The following is a 20,665-nucleotide window of genomic DNA, read 5'->3' on the forward strand; positions in this document are numbered from 1 at the left end:
TGACAGCCCTTTAGATATTTGTAGACAGCTATTAAGTCTCCTCTCAGTCTTCTCTTTTGCAAACTAAACATTCCCAAATCCTGCAACCTTTCCTCATAAGACAGGGTTTGCAGACCGGTCACCATTCTGGTCGCTCTTTTCTGAACTTGCTCCAGTTTGTTGATGTCTTTTTTAAAATGTGGTGCCCAAAACTGGACACAATATTCCAGATGAGGTCTGACCAAAGAGGAGTAGAGGGAAATAATGACTTCACGTGATCTAGACTGTATGCTTCTGTTAATACATCCTAGAATTGCATTTGCCTTTTTTGCTGCTGCATCACACTGTTGACTCATATTCAGTCTGTGATCTATTAGTATACCCAAGTCTTTTTCACATGTGCTGTCACCTAGCCCTATTCCTCCCATTCTATATATGCTTTTTTCATTTTTATTGCCCAGATGTAGTACTTTGCATTTCTCCCTGTTAAAAACCATTCTTATTAGGGGCTCTAATAAGTAAAACGATGCTTGTCATGAAGGGGTAAATACTGTAATTCTAAAACTGCCGTAGTCAATAAAAGCGACATTTTGTGATGAATTTGCAGAAACACCTTGTTAAGTTAGTTGTGTTGAGCTATTTACATTGTTGTTTTATTGGTTTATTAAGTATTTTACATTTAGCTAGTGAACCAAATTTGCAATGAGGTGTTTAAAGGGGTTGTCCACCACCCAAACATCCCCTTCTCAATCTGAGTATTTTCCCCCTTTAAAAAAAAACACCTATACTCATCTCCTTTGCCGGCACCGGTCAGCACTTGCACTCCCAGGGCTCAAGTGAGGTTGTGACGTCATGCGAACCCTGCGCCCAGTAGGCGCTGACATCACTGACCCCTCCTTCGAATGTATAGAACACCAAAAAGAAGACAGAAAGCAGCTGCAGCCCTGGCTTCCTGATGATGTTCAATATGTCCAAAGGTGGTTACAAGGAAGCCAGCCCTGATTGGGTACAGGGCTCGTGTGAGGTCGCAAGCGCTGACACCGCTTTAACAGCGCCGGTACCAGAGGTGAGTATAGGTGTGTTTATTTTACAGGGGCAAACACTCAGAATGAGAAGTGGTCATCCGAGTTGTGGACAACCCCTTTAATAATTAATATTACAACTGTATAAGGTGTAGAACACCCCTATCATACAGTAATTATATGGGTAGCTCAAAGATACCCCCTGATTTTCACATGGGGAACTGCAACACTCCAGTCCATCTTTAATGTCTCCTAAATTTTATGGGGGACAAAAACTGGAGGACACACTTGAGAAACATTATATTTCACTTTATTCACCAGGCAAATTCACACTATATATAAATACAAACATCTAAGAGCAACTCTTGTACATTGATCCTTACTTACTATACACACAAATGTTTGCTTCCTTCCAAATATATACAGTCATATATACAATATGCATATATACAAACCCTGGGTAGTAGCAAAACATAAATAAAATATATTACATCTGAATTTCCTATATATCTATATATATCTATATATAAACAGGTATATATACATTTATATAGATATAAAAAAATAAAACACTCGTGTGCATAGCGATCACCGAACATGGCAGCGATTCATTAATATCATGTAAACTAAATTCTCAGGGATCAGGTTTGGTGATTTGCAACGTGGGTCGTACATTCTCAGGTACAATACATGTCAGCATGCAGTGAGGAAACTCTGAATGCTTTTCTGAGTAAGCAAAGATGGCAGTCAAGGAAAAAAATACAGTGCATTAATTTAAAAAATCCAAAATGAATGAAGACGTTACATCATAGCCATGTCCCCAGCTCCATTTCCAAACTTGTGCTTTCAGTCTTAAAGGGGAAGGGGGGGTATCGCCAGTATTTGTATAATGGCCCAGATCCCCAACTTCATAACTCTCATTTATAAATATTCAAACATTCCTATAATTTCCATAGACGGCGAAGGTGCGACTATGTATTGAAAAAAAAAAAACACTATGATTGCAGATATGACCTCTCTTACTTGTCTGTTATTTTTTCCTGTCGATATGAAAGTGCTTCTGTTTCAACATCCACATCAATAACCGCTTCAAATACTTTTTCAAATGGATTTTGAAGCAGTTCCGCATTAAAATCTATGTCAGAAATATCTCTGTGTAAGCATATCTCGTATATCGGGTGTAATGGCAGTTGTGTTTTTTGGTATATATCAGTTGCAAAAATCATTTTAAAAAAAGTATCAAAAGCTGTAATAAAAGCAGATCCATAAACATGCATTTTCCCACAACTTATGCATGGAAATGCAACAAAGTATTGACACAAACATGATGTTTCCACCACAATGTTTGACGGTGGGGATGGTGTTTTCAGGGTCATGTGCAGTGTTAGTTTTCCGTCACCCACAGCGTTTTGCATTTAGCCCAAAAACTTCCACTTTGGCCTCATTTGACCAGAGCACCTTCTTCGACATGCCATGTAGAGGACACAACTAGCATGTGGAAAAAAGTACTCTGGTCAGATGAGACCAAAGTAGAATCCCCATCGTAAAAAATGGTGGTGGCAGCATCATTCTGTGGTGATGCTCTTCAACAGGTACAGGGAACCTGTACAGATACATTTAGGTTTTTGGGTGTAACGTGGAAAAATTCACAGGGTGTGAATACTTTTTCAAGGCACTGTATATACATATATATACTTTTTCCTTGGTTATTGGATATGTGGCCACATACATAAAACAGGTAAAAATGAAGTTTACATTGGGGCTGCTATTGTCGATAGATGTTCCTTGGTTGCTATGCTCCAGTTAAGAGTCCCATATACACTTTGCCTGAATATGACTGGAAAGAAAAAGAAACACCTCGTGGAATCTGGGCCCCTTGCCACCGCTCATTCTATTTAAAAGTTCTCTGGAACGAGCTAAACTAACGTCTGGTCCTTGTAATGAATCCTTGAGTAGGACAGATTACTGGGAATCAGCCAGAAACCCAGCCCTGAACTTCATTGTGAGGTGCATGCAATTGTCCATCTGGACCAGAAGCCATGAAACCTTACTAATAGGAACACTAATATTAATTTATATGCTGAGGTGACCATCCCTCCATGATCACACCCTTCCAACTCACCTGGGGGGGTTCTCAAAAAGAGAAAAGACCTCCTTGAAGAGTCAGCAAATCTCGCAAAAAATTTTGGAAAACGGTGCAAATTTTGCTAATGAAAATCAATTGCAAAAATATTTTTTAGCCCCAAATATATGTTTAGCTAAAAAAAAGTTGTCAAAGGTGGTCCACCTTTGGGAAGAATTTTTTTTTTTTTTTTTTTTAACTGAGTGGCTCTAAAAATCATTTTGTAAACATTTTGGGTGATCCAGCTGGCAGATACTGACCAATGATGACCTATGATATGATGAACTGATCAAATCGGTAACAGCCCTCCTCACCTATCGTGTGGCCTTTATAATACCAGGGAGTGGAACTCTTAGGTCCCCCAAGGCACCGGGAATAGGGATGGCCGGTTACCTCTTCAACACTACATCTACGCCCATGTTGAAATATTGTCGTTGGCACCAATACCCAGATACACAAACATAACCCAGTCATTACTAACTCGCTTTCAAAGTGAACTAAACTAGACTCAGTTAATGAGTCGATGAAAAAAGGAGCCTTTTATGGAGGCCACATTAGACACGCCAGGCAAAAAACAATGCCTCCTTGATGAAATGGGTCATGTTTGCTTGTATGCATTCCTGGCTGTCAAAGCGAGTTCTCTAAATAGGTAATGATGATAATTACCAATAAAGCGTCATTGCCCGCTGAAACTAATAAGACTAGATTGGGCCTAGAGGGACTCAGGCTGGGTTTTGCAGCAGTACTTTCTTCTGCAACTCAACCAAAGAGATCGGACAATGAGCACAGAATGTCATTTTGTACATGGCCGATCCATTGGTATTAAGGGTGTATTCACACGTCACATTTTTTTTCAATGTGAATATGCCATATGACAATGAGCATACAGTGCATATTTGCTGTGAACCCAAGAAATGGTTCGGGCAGTAATCAAGTGGTGGGATCGGGGCCTGATGACTTTCATTTAGTGTGTGCTCGGTTCCTCGATAACTCCAAAGTCTCTACAGGAGATGGCAAGCATGGCCGCCACTCTATTGGACTTTCAGAAGCAGAATACACATCTATATAACCTAATTTCTATGACATAAATGTCTGACATGGGGGGGGTTCATTTTAATACATCAACATATTGATAATAGGAAGAGATATATGAATTTAGTGCAAACAGGAACATGTATAGGGTGTGCTGGGTTACTGGAGATTCCCTCCATTATTCCATCAGATATTCAATATTACCATGTCCAGCTATCATAGTATACCATATATGAAATGGGGGATTACTAATTTTAAGACATAAAAAATTCACAATTCATTCCTAGACATGGCAAATTGCTGGAAATGATGCTTTACTCAGAAACGGTGCTCAATAAGACGTATGGTCACATTGCGGTACTAAGTGATGTCTATCTGTGCTTAAGTATTCTCATGTGCGTCTGTGCTAAGACTGTGACAGTGAAACCAATCACACATCATGCAATTCTGCAGATAAAGATAATCGCATTATTGCAGACTACTAATATGAACTCCAACTCCCATCTGTCGGGCAGTCTTATCAAAGTCTTTCCCTGTCTCCCCCAAACCTCCCTCCTGGTCTACACATAACACGTAACTTATGGTCTTTCCCCCTCCATCAAGAGTCAGAATCTGTGGAACAGTTACTACCTGTAGTAGGAGGGATCTAAAACAAGTCTGTGTTGCACAGAGAGGGAGTCCCCTATATAGCAGGAGGAAGTTTGTATGACCATGTTAGCTAAAGGACAGATAGAAAAACTGTAAGGAGTCTAAAAAAGAAGGAATAGACGTATATAGAGGTCAGTATTACTAATTTAAGCTTATCACTGCAGTGGAGTTAAACTCTGAGATTAGCTGGGCAGGTACTTTGTGAACAGGTATTATTCCTTATCCTAGTGTACACAAAGGCAGTTGGTTTGAGGCATCCTCTAGTACCAACATAATAAAGGGCCCACAAGGTCCTGCAGAAGTCAGCCATAATTGAAGCTTTCCTCTAGGGCCAGATTCACACATCCGTATGTCCCAGGCCGTGATTCACAGAGCGGCTGCGGATCTCCTGACCCCAACTCAGAGGCCTCATGAGCATATATGAGATTGTTATGTCCGGGTCAGGAGACCCGTGACCACTCAATGCATCGTGGTCCGTACTCGGACTACAACACACGGATGAGCCGATTCACAAATTCACGATTCCAATTGAGGAACAAAACAAAAAAAAAAATCGACCTGAATTTCTCATTACTAATCTTTTTAAAGGGGTTTTTTTTTGGCACTTTTTAAACACTAAATAGTTGAGAATGAAAAGGGTATGTTCACACTATGTTTTTTATGCAGGCATTCAAAAACAAGGACTTGTTTAAACAGTTGGAAATGCTGAAATCGTTTGTCCGAAAGCTTTTTTGCAAACAGTTTTTTTTTTAACTATTTCCTGAAGCATTTTATTAATATTTAACTTAGGCATTTCTTGTAAATATTTTGGGTCTTGTTTTTTAATGAAGGCTTTTTTGAGTATACTTTTAAGCTGCTTTTTCGGAGGCGATTTTCTCACGTTTATTGAAATCCATAAGGCAAAGAATAAAATGCTAGCATTTTTTTAAGCCTAAAATGTTTACACAATGCTCAAAAAAGCAAACAGCTGATTTCCGGGAGGTTTTTTTTTTTTAGCCTTTCCATTGACTTCTATAGTAAAGTAGGGAGCGGCTTCATAGTGGAAAACACCTGAAGAACTGTCAGGTCTCTTCTTGGAGTTTTTGAAATATGAAATGGTTGAAAAAAAAGCTAAAAAATCTGAACATGCGCCAGCAAGTAATTGAATAGGAAAATTATTTAGAGCTTTTTCTTAGGGTGCTTTCACACTGGGTTCCGGCACCCGTTCGTTGGTCCCGTCGGAGCTTACGTGTGAACCCTCCGCAAAACGGGATTCTGGCATATGTGCCGACGGGCCATAGACTATAATGGTGCCGACAGAGCAAACGTGCACCCTGCCGTATACCTAATGGAGGCGGACACTCAGATATAGTATGTAAAAATAGAATAGTACAGAGTGCCGACCTTTTGAACTAAACATCAAAGGAACGGCACCGGAGGTGAGTATAAGGGTTGCTTTTTTTACTGGTCAGGAAAACATTTGGATTGAGAGGGGGATGCCCTAGTAGTGGACAACCCCTTCAATTCTATGCTTAGAGGGGTCAAAGCTAATAAAACCACTAGATTGAGCAGGCTATGTCTGTCATGGGACCTATCTCGAATGAGAACCCGTTATGTCGCAGCTGTACTGAAAGATGACTTTAATAAGCCATTGTTACCCACAGCAACCAATCAGAGCTCAGCTTTCATTTCTTAATCTGCAGTGGTAAAATCAAAGCTGAACTGTGATTAGTTGCTATGGGCAACAAAGACCCATGCTAATGTACTTTACGGGCATGTTTAGAGACCGGCAAGCGTGAAGGCCTGAATACTTGTAGGGAGATGAAAGAAAACTCTATAACAAGAAAAGGGGTCTTTGTTGCCCACAGCAGCCAAATATCAAGCAGCTTTCATTTTCTCTTAGAGTGCTTTTGCAAAATTAAAGCACAGATGTAGTTTTCTATATCTTATTAGTGATCTCATTAGCGGTCACTCCTATCAATCATTATAGAGTGAAGTAATCATCCGTTTTCTACCATTTTATTGGCTGGCTACTGCTGGGAGGGTTCAAAGAGTTATTAGAGATGTCAGCAACATGGCGCTTTATTACTTGTAGCCATGTTTCCGCTGATGATATCATGATATTGCCAAACTATGACTGTGAATTGCCTCCTCCATGAATAATGGGATAGTGGAATTGTGCACGGAGGCCATACCACTATGTAGGATGTGTGACTTTACAGCAAGATCGTACTCCATCACTCATTACAAACTGGAGGCAGTCTGTCACCCCCAAAGCTCAAATACAGTCCTTTAGGGGTCTTATCCAGTGTAATATAATCCCTCTAGTTTAGATTTCCCTACTTTATTTCTACATACACTTTCCCTTGGCGTCTCGCTTGCCCAGGGTGAGCACTGCCTGAATTTCTGGCCCTGTGCATGCACACTAACACTGCAGGAGATGAGCGTGCCCACAATGTCAGTCCAGGCGCTCTCTCATCACTCCCTCCCGTCTGCATCACCATCTGCTACTGTTTAATTTTGTGTGCAGCAAGCGAACAGAAGAGAGGGATGAGAGCCCATACTGACACTAAGTGTGTGTGCTCCTGAGCTCCTGTCAGTCAAGTTAGAGGGAAGTGTGGAGGATGATAACTAAGGGGGTGGAACGCTGCACTGAATCCTTGGCCATATCAAAGGCGCATCGAGGACCCCTCATTTGCATATGCAATAAAACTCTTTTTTTTGCTAAACTAAAGTAGTGAAATCTGTCCTACAGGTATGATTTTTATAGGTGCTATGTCCCCTATACTGTTTGTCTGCATAAGTGATTTTATTTGAGTTTTCGGTATCACACACTCTCTAATGCTGTTCTGTTCGCATTTATTAATTTACTATACATTTGTACTGCTTCAGGTCAATATGACCCGACCTATTAAAATGTTAATTTTAGCTACTGTAAGTGTTTTATTTGAATACCTATTTCATTATTAAACTGTATGTGAACATGGTTGATCATAAACAAGTGAAAAGTGAAATTAAAACTTAATTTTTTTCTTCAGAAAAAGGTTACACGGGTTGCACAATCTGCAGGGTCTCAAATTTCATTTCAGGTCATATGGACCCGAACAGAACAGCAGGGTTAAATAGTCAATAAAGGGGTTTCTCCCACAAATGTCATTTGTGGCAGTATCCCTTTAAAGATTTATTTCTCCATTTTTTTTGTTTATGTGTTTCTATCTTGTGTTTAAATGTAAGTGAAGTTTTAATAAATGTAGCAAAGTGGAACTTTATTTTTGCCTTTGGTCAAAAGTAAATATTATTTATGACATTTACCCCACCACTTGCTATGGGTCAGAGAGAAATACATATTGGGGCCAAATCATGAGGATTGGCATAGGGCACAACTGTCTTGCTGGAGTACATGGTAATAAATTCGTTAAGAGGTGCAGGCCTCTTAATGAATTTGGCGTATCTCCCCTGTAAGTTTGCCTCCATGCGCCGCACCAGAAATGCTACTCCAATCAGGCAATGGCATTTCTGGTGTACAAAATGCTAAGACTTTAAATTTGAGGGGTGGAAATGGCCATGCCCCGTCCCGCCTCCTCCCCAGTTCGGCCCATTGTGGAGGAGCTAATTCAAACTGACATGAAACGTCGAAGTCACAACATTTGTTGTGCAACTCCCTGTTTCGCAAAAAATTTTAAGACTTTTCAAATCTTTGATGAATAGGCCCCATTGCATTTTTTTGAATATAATTCACTAATTCTACATATTTATGATAAGTGCTCATGTTCTCTAAAGATAGAGAGGTTGTACTCAGAACCATCTTATTTGGGGAAGAGGACCATGAGGAACCCCAGTCTGACAATGCATAAATGGAAATTATATCAATATATCCTATAGCTAGAAGGAAACATGGCCTCCAAAACAGTCCAATTGCCAAAACCCATCCAGAATGAAAGTTATTAGGACAGAAACTTTGGTTTCGGTAAGGTCAGCAGCCATCAGGTAATACAAACTCATTTGCAACGTATTTGTCCAGCCTGAAGGGTAATACAGCCCAGGACACATGGTAGATAAGGAGACAGTGCTATTTAGGGGTCATCAGATGTTTTTAAGACATCATTTTTTTCCACTCTTTTACTTTATTCTTTGAAACTGGAATCTCAAAATGATACTCAGATGAGTGAAGGCACCATCCACTTCATGGACCACATGCTAAGGTGCAGGAGATATCCCACCCAGCCAGAGTTGGGTTTAAGAACCTGTAAGACACAGCAACACAGACATAAGTCAATTTTTGAAATGTCGGCTCTCATTAAAAAAAAAAAAAAAAAATTGAGAAATATACAGTAGGTTTAAATGTTATTAGCTAGTATGAAAAAAATCAACAAAAAATTAAATAAGAAGAACTGCGTATACCAGTGTTAAAATTGGAGATGTCAGAGACTACAAAGCATTTGTATAGTGGCGTAGCTAAAGGAGGTCACAGCTGACCCCTGCACCACATCAGTAAGCTGCATTACTGTAGTAAAATGGGGGTCTTTGTAATTTCTATTAGGTAAAACTTCACTGACCCAATTATTACAGAACCTCCTCCATTTACTCACTGCTCTGTGCCTCTAGCTCCCGGCAGCCACCTGGAATGGAGTCAGAATTAATGTGGGGTTTAGTCTGAAGTCTAAATTGATTGGGGAGTCCGAATTATAGGGGCTCTCTCATCTTCTTGGATTGGAGTTTACTCCTTGGGGAAAGTGCGGTCCTGATTGATTGACAGTTTGGACTGTTGGCATGATTGGGCCTCTTGCTCAAATGTTGCGTTCTCTGATGCTTAAATAAGAGGCAGCTTTACCGTTGCAGCATTGGAGGAGCCTAGAGGCGCTGAGGCTGGCCACATCCAGCTATCGGGCCAGCTTCACAACAGTGCTTACAAGCTGTTTAAGAAAGAGCTTGTAAGTGCTGCTCTTGTTGCCCAGGAAATCAGCTACTGATGAACTCCAGAGGTGGCCGGTAATCTAGGCAATGAACTGAAAGCAAAAAAAAAAATAAACATCCTTCCGCTCTTGAGAACAGAGAGGATTTTTAATAAGAAGTAATTTGCAAAGTTGATTGTTTTTCAAACACTTTTACCCATTTAATAAGATGAGAAAATACCTTTAAATGGAACCTGTCTCAGATTTTTCGACAATACAACCTATACCCCCTGTCTGGAGACACGTCCTGCCCCATCTACTGGCTGACACAAGGCTGTGGGACGGATCTCCCCAGTAAACAACATACAGTTAGGTCCATATATATTTGGACAGAGACAACATTTTTCTAATTTTGGTTCTAGACATTACCACAATGAATTTTAAACAAACAATTCAGATGCAGTTGAAGTTCAGCCTTTCAGCTTTCATTTGAGAGTATCCACATTAAAATTGGATGAAGGGTTTAGGAGTTTCAGCTCTTTAACATGTGCCACCCTGTTTTTAAAGGGACCAAAAGTAATTGGAAAATTGACTCCAAGGCTATTTCATGGACAGGTGTGAGCAATCCCTTCGTTTTGTCATTCTCAATTAAGCAGATAAAAGGCCTGGAGTTGATTTGAGGTGTGTTGCCTGCATTTGGAAGGTTTTGCTGTGAAGGAAACATGCGGTCAAAGGAACTCTCCATGCAGGTGAAACAAGCCATCCTTAAGCTGCAAAAAAAAAACATCCGAGAAATTGCTACAACATTAGAAGTGGCAAAATCTACAGTTTGGTACATCCTGAGAAAGAAAGCACTGGTGAACTCATCAATGCAAAAAGATCTGGGCACCCACGGAAGACAACAGTGGTGGATGATCGCAGAATAGTCTCCATGGTGAAGAGAAACCCCTTCACAACAGTCAACCAGGTGAACAACACTCTCCAGGAGGTAGGCGTATCAATATCCAAATCTACCATAAAGAGAAGACTGCATGAAAGTAAATACAGAGGGTTCACTGCACGGTGCAAGCCACTCATAAGCATCAAGAATAAAAAGGCTAGACTGGACTTTGCTGAAAAACATCTAAAAAAGCCAGCACAGTTCTGGAAGAACATTCTTTGGACAGATGAAACCAAGATCAACCTCTACCAGAATGCTGGAAAGAGAAAAGTATGGCAAAGGCGTGGTACAGCTCATGATCCAAAGCATACCACATCATCTGTAAAACACGGCGGAGGCAGTGTGATGGCTTGGGCATGCATGGCTGCCAGTGGCACTGGGTCACTAGTGTTTATTGATGATGTGACACAGGACAGAAGCAGCCGAATGAATTCTGAGGTATTCAGAGCCATACTGTGTGCTCAGATCCAGCCAAATGCAGCCAAACTGATTGGTCGTCGTTTCATACTACAGATGGACAATGACCCAAAACATAAAGCCAAAGCAACCCAGGAGTTTATTAAAGCAAAGAAGTGGAATATTCTTGAATGGCCAAGTCAGTCACCTGATCTCAACCCAATTGAGCATGCATTTCACTTGTTAAAGACTAAACTTCAGACAGAAAGGCCCACAAACAAACAGCAACTGAAAACCACCGCAGTGAAGGCCTGGCAGAGCATCACAAAGGAGGAAACACAGCGTCTGGTGATGTCCATGAGTTCAAGACTTCAGGCAGTCATTGCCAACAAAGGGTTTTCAACCAAGTACTAGAAATGAACATTTTATTTACAATTATTTAATCTGTCCAATTACTTTTGGTCCCTTAAAAACAGGGTGGCACATGTTAAGGAGCTGAAACTCCTAAACCCTTCATCCAATTTTAATGTGGATACGCTTAAATGAAAGCTGAAAGGCTGAACTTCAACTGCATCTGAATTGTTTTGTTTAAAATTCATTGTGGTAATGTCTAGAACCAAAATTAGAAAAATGTTGTCTCTGTCCAAATATATATGGACCTAACTGTACATGCATATGTTGCCTCATCTACTGGCCTCTATAAGTAACTGAAGAAGGTCAAAATTTGACTGAAACTTTTTTTACATACTACAATACATATTCTTCTGAATATCCTAAAAGTTGAGTGCTAGGTTTAAAACTTATAACTACTTGGTTTGGGAACCTAACCTTTAGCACCATTACTTAAGTTGTGCTCACGGTGTTTTTTCCCTTCTTGATTTATTTAGTGGTCTGGTCTGGAGCCCAGATTGATTTTAAAATCTAAAGTCTGGATAGATTTTAGGGTCTGGAATTTTGTGAAAATCGAAGGGAATGTCAGAATGGCAGGAGTGATTCTAATCTATGATATTACCGGATTGTATTACAAAGCTAATTTTCCATAGAATATATTCATAGTATTGCATGAAATGCAGTAGCTACATTTTTTACTATATTTCCTGCCATATAAAATGTTTTGGGAGCCATAGATAGATCTGCTAGTTAATATAAAATGCTAGTTTAATACAGAAGGACATCAGCTAGAACAAGACGCTAGATTCTGCCCTACACAAACAGAACCATTTATCACACGTGTTCCCTCTTCACGACACACAGGAACAACAATGACATAAAAACACAATTCTAATGCTAGAAAGACATACCAAGGATTTGGGTGAGAGTCACCCTTCTCCAGACAGGACAACACAATAGGTGACATGCATGTGACATACCCGTGAGAAGAGCAGCATGTGACGGTGAACTGGTGTCACTAATGGGTGGCAATAGGAAGGTATACAGCTATCTAGCTGAGAGAGAAGACAGACAAAGGTTTGGTGTCAGGTTTGGGCCTTCAAGAGTTCCATGGCTTAATTATTTCTACTCCTTCCAATGTCCACCCAAAATAGAACTTTACAAAGTCTCCCCACCACAACAACCAGTCTAATGCTAAGCTATGCCATAAGGAAGGCCTAAATTATTTACTGTATAAGTCTTTTATGTTGCCCCTGTAGAGCTGTAAAGCCCACCATTGTCTAGTAGTCTTAGTTATGCCATGTCATCTATCCAACTGGCCCACAATGAAAATACCCTTCTAGCTTGATTCTGACCCTATTTCCAACATCTAGTCCTACACGCACTGTCACCCTCCCCTTCTACGTTCCATCACCTCCTAGAGTTAAAATTCATCAACTTGTCTCCCAATTCCCACAGAAATCTCACTTGTCTAATCCTAGAGGTAGATTCAGAAGTCTGTTTGCAGGTGGCACATCTTCGGGGTAGGAAATGTTTTTCTGCAAGAGGTTGGATGACAGATATATCAGAGATTTGTCGTAGCAGGAAGATATATACAAAGACAGTGGATAAGTACAAGGTGAGGATTGAATGTTGGACAGACGTAGATGGTGAAATACATTAGGAACAGTCAATATAACAAGTGGCAGTGTTGTACATAGGAGGTAAAAAGAATCAAGCATATAGCCAGTACTAGACTTCATGGTGGCCAAGGCTGGACAGTTTGATACTTATGGTAGAAGCCTCCTGAGGAGCAGATACTCACATGCCGGTACACTGGAGTATGCTCACCATTACCAATGACTGAATGATGTCCTAGCAGTGTTCACCACAGAATCAACATAGCCCAATGGCCCTCAGGTGAGATGCTTGGATTATACCTAATGTGTACAAACCTTTCAATTGTAATTAGGTTGGTTGACTTCCTCACCTCTCTCCTCTTCTTCGTCTCCACCACCCTCTCTATCCTTCAGTTGCTGCTCCAAAGAGCGAATTTTGCTCTGAAGCTCAGAGTTCAGCTGGTCAGCTTCATATAGGCGACTGGGAAGAAGGAAAAGTAAGACAGTAAATCAAGAAAAAATATACCAAACCTATGTTGGTGCAGTTCCCTGGACCCTTCAATCATTGCTTTGATTTTTCCCTAGCACAGTCAGTATTTTTTCTGGAAACGGAAAGTTATACTAAAAAAAGTTGTATATTTAAAAACAATGAGAAAGTCCATCAACTTAATGGTGTGATGATCCAGAGAAAAGGAAAAAAGTGAGGTATACACAGGATAATTGATAAGGCTGAGGGTACATGGGAATGGTCGCGAGATGGACCATGTGACCAAAGTTCACCCTATGCTGAAGGCATCGTAGCATAATGCAGGTGAGTGACAAGCAAGTGGCAGAATATTCAGCTCGATTGTCACAATATCTTGTGGGCTTCAATGTAACCCTATTCACTTGTACTGTGCTGCGATGGTTGGCGATTTTTGACCGCTGTAGTCACAGCCTTAGCTCATACTAACGTATAACATGTCTGAGTACTATGTGATGTTTGGGGGCAGCTCAGATTTGCAATTTTTTTTCTCATACCAATTCGACGCTTTTGATAATTGGATCACGCGCACCCATACAAGTCTATGGGTGCATGTGAAATATCAGACTGCACCCAGGTTACTGCGGACAGAGACAATGGAGAAGATGGAGAAATTAATTTCTCCGCACCTGTGATCCCATTCTTTCATTCAAGAGAATTGGAGCACAATGCACGGACACTCGGATCAAACTCTGACAGCTTTAATGGGGTATTTCCATCTCCAAGATTCTATGCCAATAAGCAGTAGGTTTATTAATAATAATAATAATAATAATAATAATAATATTAGCAAATACCTACAATTAGAAATGTAGTATAGTTCTTGTAATTCACTAAGTCTCTTTCCCCATGTGCAGGGCATTGTAGTAGCTTAGGTATCCATGGTTGCGACCACTCATATAGTAACAGATAGTTAGTTGTTAGTGGTCGTAACCGAGGATACCTAAGCTACTACAGTCACGGCTGGGACGAGCAGTAGCCAGGGTAGGCAATCGCCTAGGTTGCTGCCTCCTGTCTCCAGGAGGTGGGCGCACTTGGGTAAAAAAAAAAGAGCAATGGCTGAATGTCTGCGGCCGCCCAGTATCTTCCTCTGGCTGCAGACATGCAGCACAGTGATGTCTGAGCTGCGCCACCCAGGACAGCTGTAATCAGCTCCCTGACCTCCCAGGAACTCCAGCAGAACACATGCCACTTCCGGTCTACGTCCTGTTGGAGACAGGACAAGCAGGGGATGTCTGATGGCGCAGTAAAGGTGACGTCATTGCGCCATCCAGCGTCTACTGTTTTACAGGAAAGAAGAGGAGACGACAGTCGCCAGGATTAGGTGAGTATAAGCTTTTTTTATATTTTGCCAATAAATGTGGGACATAAGAGGGACTGGACATGGGGATCATATATGGGGTTGGCTGTGGAGGACACATGAGGGGCTGGCTGTGAGAGAACATAAGACAGTCTGGCTATGGGGGACATATGTGGGGCTGGCTGTGGAGGACACATGAGGGGCTGGCTGTGAGGGAACATAAGACAGTCTGGCTATGGGGGACATATGTGGGGCTGGCTGTGCAGGACACATGAGTTGCTGGCTGTGAGGGAACATAAGACAGTCTGGCTATGGGGGACATATGTGGGGCTGGCTGTGGAGGACACATGAGGGGTTGGCTGTAAGGGAACAGAAGACAGGCTGGCTATGGGGGACATATGTGGGGCTGGCAGTGGGAGCTGTTGCATGAGAGACTGTAGTGGACATCATATTATATCAGAGACTGTGGGGGAAACATTAAACTGGGAGCTGTGGGGGACTTTATATCTGGGCTGTGCGGACCTACTATATAGAATATGTGGGGGAATAGGAGGGTGTGGGATCATACCGTATAGGGGGCTGTGGGGGATATCGTACTGTATATTGGGGATGTGGTGGACGTCATAGTGTATACTGGGGGGATGTTATGGATATCACAATGTATGGACAGCTGTGGTCACCATCATACCATGTAGGAGAACAGTGTGAGAAGGGATAAAGTTTGGAGATGACAATTTGGTGGGCATTTTGAGGGCATAATGTGAAAAGGGGCAAAGAATGGATATGGAGAGGGGCAGCATGAAATTGGTGCATAGTATGGAGAGAGGTTACCATGGCAGGGAGACAGTGTGGAGATATAGAGAGTGTAAGGGTACCGTTACACCTAGCGATGCACCAGCGATCCCGACTAGCGATATGACGCGGTCAGGATCGCTGGTGCATCGCTAGGTGGTCGCTAGTGAGCTGCCACACAGGCAGATCTTACCAGCGACATCGCTGGAGACGGGGATCGCTACTTACCTGTCAGACGCGGCGATCCTGCGTCCTCCCGCCCGGCTCCACGCATCGCTCGTCATCACAGCAGGAAGCGCCGCAGGAAGTGACCGACGAGGAATGGTCCAGGAGCTTCTCGTGCGATCAGCGATACCCAGCGGGGGAGCCGGTCGGAGGTAAGTATCACATGCAGCGATATCGCTAGCAATATCGCTGCAACGTCACAAAATCGGTGACTTTACAGCAATATTGCTAGCGATATCGCAGTGTGTAACGGGGGCTTAAGGGAAAACTAGAGAGGGGACAGCCATGGTATATTGCATAAGGACGGATAGTGTGGCAGTTATAGCTGATAATGGCAGACAGTGTGGTGGGTGTAGCTCATAAAGGCGGACGATGTGGAGGTTATAGAGGAGGCTTATTTCGGTCATAATATGGACAGATGTTATTCTATTCAGGAGCATTCTAATAACACTGTTATTTTAAAAGAGCAATGTGTGGGGATGTGTGGAAGATGACCGGAGAAGAGTGAAGTCTGCAGAGACGAGTTGTGGATGTGAAAAGTCATCATGGCATCTGGACATGATGGAGACGAAAAGAAAGAAAAGACTCAATCAGAGAAGATGTTACCCATAAAGTACCTGGATGAAAATAGTTAGGCTACTTTCACACATCAGGTTTTCGGCGTCAGGCGCGATCCGGCGTCGTGCCGGAACACCGGATCCGGCAAATGTTTTGTAAAACCTGATGTTCCGTCTCATCCGGTTCATCCGTTTTTCTATCCGTTTTTCGACGGATTACGCCGGATCCGGTTTTTAAAATTGACCCTTGTGGCCTTCCGAACGGGATTGGCTACTGGAAAACTATATATAGAGTGTTCCTACAGCCCTTCTTTGACAGGTTGTCGAGGAGAAAGTGCAGGTTGGAGAGAAGAGCAAGTTACTGGCGAAGATGGATGTTGTGATTGGAAATATTTTGAAGAATTTGGCGGATTTTATAGCGGAGGCGAATCGTTTGAGGGTGATTGTTCTGGAGAAGGAGAGAGCGAGACAGCAGCGCATCAGGCATCGTAGACGACGTTTGTGGATCCACCCCATCACAGCCAAGAGAATGACGCGTGGGGTCTATTCTACACTCTGCATGGACCTTCGACGAAACCCGGATAAATTTTTTGGATATGTGCGGATGAAAATGGAGAATTTTGATTACTTGGTGGAGCGCATTGCACACCTCATAAGAAAAGCGGACACCTATTGCCGCTTCTCTGTTTCACCCGCAGAGCGTCTGATGGTGACTTTAAGGTAAGCCACATTTATTGGATGTGATCGCATCAGAGCACACTTTCACTGCAATCTTGTTGGTGGTAGTTTGTATCTCCAAGTGTTATAGCTGAGTTTTGGTATGTAATGCTGTGATTTTAAACTAATTGATTGTTTTTTAATTCCCCACAGATTTCGTCACTGCATTTCCAGTACAGACTCGGGATTTCCACCATATCAGGAATAGTGAAGTACACATGCCGTGCACTGTGGGACTCTTTAGCTGAAGAGTTTTTACCAGAGCCCACAACAGAGAGGTGGATTGAAATTGCTGACAAGTTTCAACAGATATGTCAGTTTCCCAACTGCTTGGGCGCTGTGGACGGGAAACATATCCGCATTGTAAAGCCAGCCGGATCGGGATCGGAATATTTCAATTACAAGAAATATTTTTCAATTGTCCTCATGGCCATCGCTGACGCGGAATACAAATTTATTGCTGTTGATATTGGGGCCTATGGCCGCTCCAATGACTCTCAAGTTTTCAAACTGTCTGCCATGGGGCGTAAACTGTATGGAAACACCTTCCAGTTCCCACCACCTAGACCGCTGCCGCAAACATCTGGTCCACCTATGCCATTTGTCTGTGTAGGGGATGAAGCCTTCCAGCTGTCAGAACACCTTTTGAAACCGCACTCTAGCAGAGGATTGACAAGACCAAAATGGATTTTTAATTACCGCCTCACAAGAGCAAGAAGAATGGTTGAATGTACCTTTGGTATTCTGACAGCCAAATGGCGGGTCCTATTGACTGCGATCAACCTCAAGACAGAAACTGTTGACGAGGTGATCAAAGCTTGCGTGGTACTCCACAATTTTGTTATCTGCAAGGAACCCATTTCCATTGAGGACACCTCTGAAGAAACCACCTTGCAAGATTACCATGACATTACCACTAGAAGTTCTGTGACGGTTTCAGTAATGAGGGACAATTTTGCACTATACTTTATGTCACCTCAAGGCAGAGTACACTGGCAGGATGACAGAGTGTGAAAGATTTGTGCCCTAACCAAACTTGTGTACCTTCTGTACCAACAGTATATACCTTTGCCAACCAAAGTTGGCTATCTTGTCATGGTCTCTATTTTTAGCTTTAGGCCACAGGTGTGTACCTGGTTGTGTTTTATGCAAAGTATTTCACCTTTTAACAAAAGTTGTGTACATTGTTAGGAAATCACCAACAATAAACACAACTTTTTAGGTGAAATACTTTGCTTCAAACACAACCAGGAACACAACTGTGGCAAAAAGCTAAAATTTACCCACAGTTATATACCTGGTTTTGAATACCTTTTTACCTTTTAAATACCCTGTATTTAACCTTTTTTTTAAACATATTTCGCCGCAGAAAGAAATGACAGACAACCAGTGTAAACAATAATTTAACTTTTATTTAAAATATTTTTTTTTTGTAAACTGTTTTTTAAAGTTAAAAAAAATTTTTTAATAAAGGTTTGAAACCAACTGGGCATTTTTATTACAAAACACATCATAAATCTGTGTAGTGTGGGGTGGAAATACTGCTGGAGGGGCTGCGGGACACTTCGACAATGGGAGTGTGGAGAGAGGACTGGGATCGTGGTGGGGAAGGAACAGTTAGAGGTGATGGTGTGGAAAAAGCTACAGAATGGGTGGACATGTGGGAGGCAGAAGAGGTGGTGGGCGGTGGAGTGGAGGGTTGGGCAGGGACTGTAGGAGCAGATGATGTTGATGGAAAGTTGTATGGGGAAGGAGTTTGGTACGGGGAAGGAGTTTGGTACGGGGAAGGAGTTTGGTACGGGGCAGGTTGCTGGAAGTGGGGAGATGTCTGGTACTGGGGAGGTTGCTGGTACTGGGGAGGTTGCTGGTACTGGGGAGGTTGCTGGTATGTAATAGGAGGGGGAGGATGGAAAGTGGCTGGAGGGGGTGCAGATGTAATAGGAGGGGGAGGATGGAAAGTGGCTGGAGGGGGTGCAGGTGGAGGAACTACTGTGGTGGGAGGTGGAGGTTGGGAGGTAACCTGCTGTAGAGCACCGTGGCACGAATGCATTACATGCATCTGCTGGGTAGGAGATAGTGTTGCCATGCGCTCCACAACAGACCTGAAAAAGGTGTGGTTTGGCGAAGATCTTGCTTCTGAATGCATGGTTTGCAGAAGTGTCTTCACCTCCAGAATGCTGGAGTTGATCTGCTGAAAGCCTGCGGAGATTTGCTCTGACAAGACTTTTAGACAGTTCTGGAAAGATTAAAAATTTTAATATTTGCGCTCAGAGATAGACCTTTAAATACACTAAACTCACTCTTCAAAAAAAGAAGTAAAAGACTAAATGGACAACCTAAGTTGCAACCTCCAAGTAGCGATGAGGGTCAGGCACCGCCTACTTGACTCTTTAAGAAGGACTAATAATAAAAAAAGAAAAAAAAGATTTTACACTTCAGATTATGCCACATGTACATCGTTCACCATGGGACTAAGAAGAAAAAATTGTCTATAGAAAGAGGAAAAAGTTACCTTGAGGTTTCTTTGAGCTGATAGTGCTTAGCGATCCAGGTCCTGTGTATAAGAGGTCCAGATGAAACGACAACGATGATATTGATAAAATCCAAAGTGCTGGCACCATGTGAGGAGAAGGGTTTTGATGCTGTCAATTGCGGACGCTTGTCCCGGCCGGAGACATGCGTCCTCTCTGCAGTGCGTGCTCCTAAGCTTGAAGCGGTAGCGGCGCACGCCGAGAAAAGCTAACAAGGTCCGCAGGACCTTGTGTGACGTCACAGTCACGTGATCACTCACGTGACTAGCTATGGAGAGCGGTGAAGCTCAAAAACATCCGACGCGTTTCTGAATCAGCGGATTCCTTCCTCAGGGATACTCCATAGCGGATAGACAGCATTTATATACCCTCCACCTTCAAAGGTTCTAATTCAAACATTGAAAGCAAAAAGTTCGATTTCACTATTAAGCCCATTAGGCATCAGAGTGTCCATCATAAAAATCCATCTACTTTCTTCTTTTGACATCTGATGGATAAAGTTGCCTCCCCTCCAGCTTCTATTAACCACTTTGATGCCTGTCACTAGTGTACCTTTAATAAGACCCCCATGATTATTTAAAAAATGATTGGAGAGGGGGTGACCACTAAATTTATTCTTAATATTCCTCAGATGTTCCGCTATCCTTATATGCAATGGACGTATAGTCCGGCCAATATATAATTTGCCACAAGGGCAGGTGATTCCATATATGACCCCCTTAGTTTCACAAGTTATGAAGTCTTTAATTTTGACCTCCCTAAATTTATTTAAAATGGACAATTGTTTTCTAAGACCTAATTTTCTACAAGGTCCACATTTATTACATGGAAAAAACCCTTTTGGGGGTGTATGAGTATATACATGACTCGTCAGCATAGGTTTAGGAATAGAAGGGGCTATTGTGTTACCGAGATTATTTGCTTTCCTAAAAACAAACCTAGGATAAGCTGATAGCTTTTCACCGATCACTTTATCATTTTTTAATATATTCCAGTGTCGGTTAACAATCTTTCTAAGGATT

The 20,665-nt window shown here is 42.1% G+C and overlaps 1 protein-coding gene across 3 annotated transcripts in view; it reads right to left on the minus strand.

The window, feature by feature from the left end:
• Positions 1-1,295: 1,295 nt before the first annotated feature.
• DMPK (DM1 protein kinase) overlaps positions 1,296-20,665 on the minus strand; it is an 83,927-nt gene continuing 64,557 nt past the window's right edge. For 2 of the 3 annotated variants that reach the window (XM_073549351.1, XM_073549350.1), the window contains exons 12-15: positions 13,370-13,479; positions 12,868-12,938; positions 12,381-12,455; positions 1,296-9,026 (exon numbers count right to left, since the gene is read on the minus strand). In XM_073549351.1, coding sequence (XP_073405452.1) covers positions 8,940-9,026; positions 12,381-12,455; positions 12,868-12,938; positions 13,370-13,479 — 343 coding nt within the window. In that variant the 3' untranslated portion in view covers positions 1,296-8,939. The remainder of the gene's footprint in view (positions 9,027-12,380; positions 12,456-12,867; positions 12,939-13,369; positions 13,480-20,665) is intronic. The other variant, XM_073549352.1, reaches the window with a different exon arrangement.

Source organism: Dendrobates tinctorius, unplaced genomic scaffold (assembly GCF_039654945.1).
Source record: "Dendrobates tinctorius isolate UK_male_01 unplaced genomic scaffold, ASM3965494v1 ptg000158l, whole genome shotgun sequence".
NCBI lineage: Eukaryota > Metazoa > Chordata > Amphibia > Anura > Dendrobatidae > Dendrobates > Dendrobates tinctorius.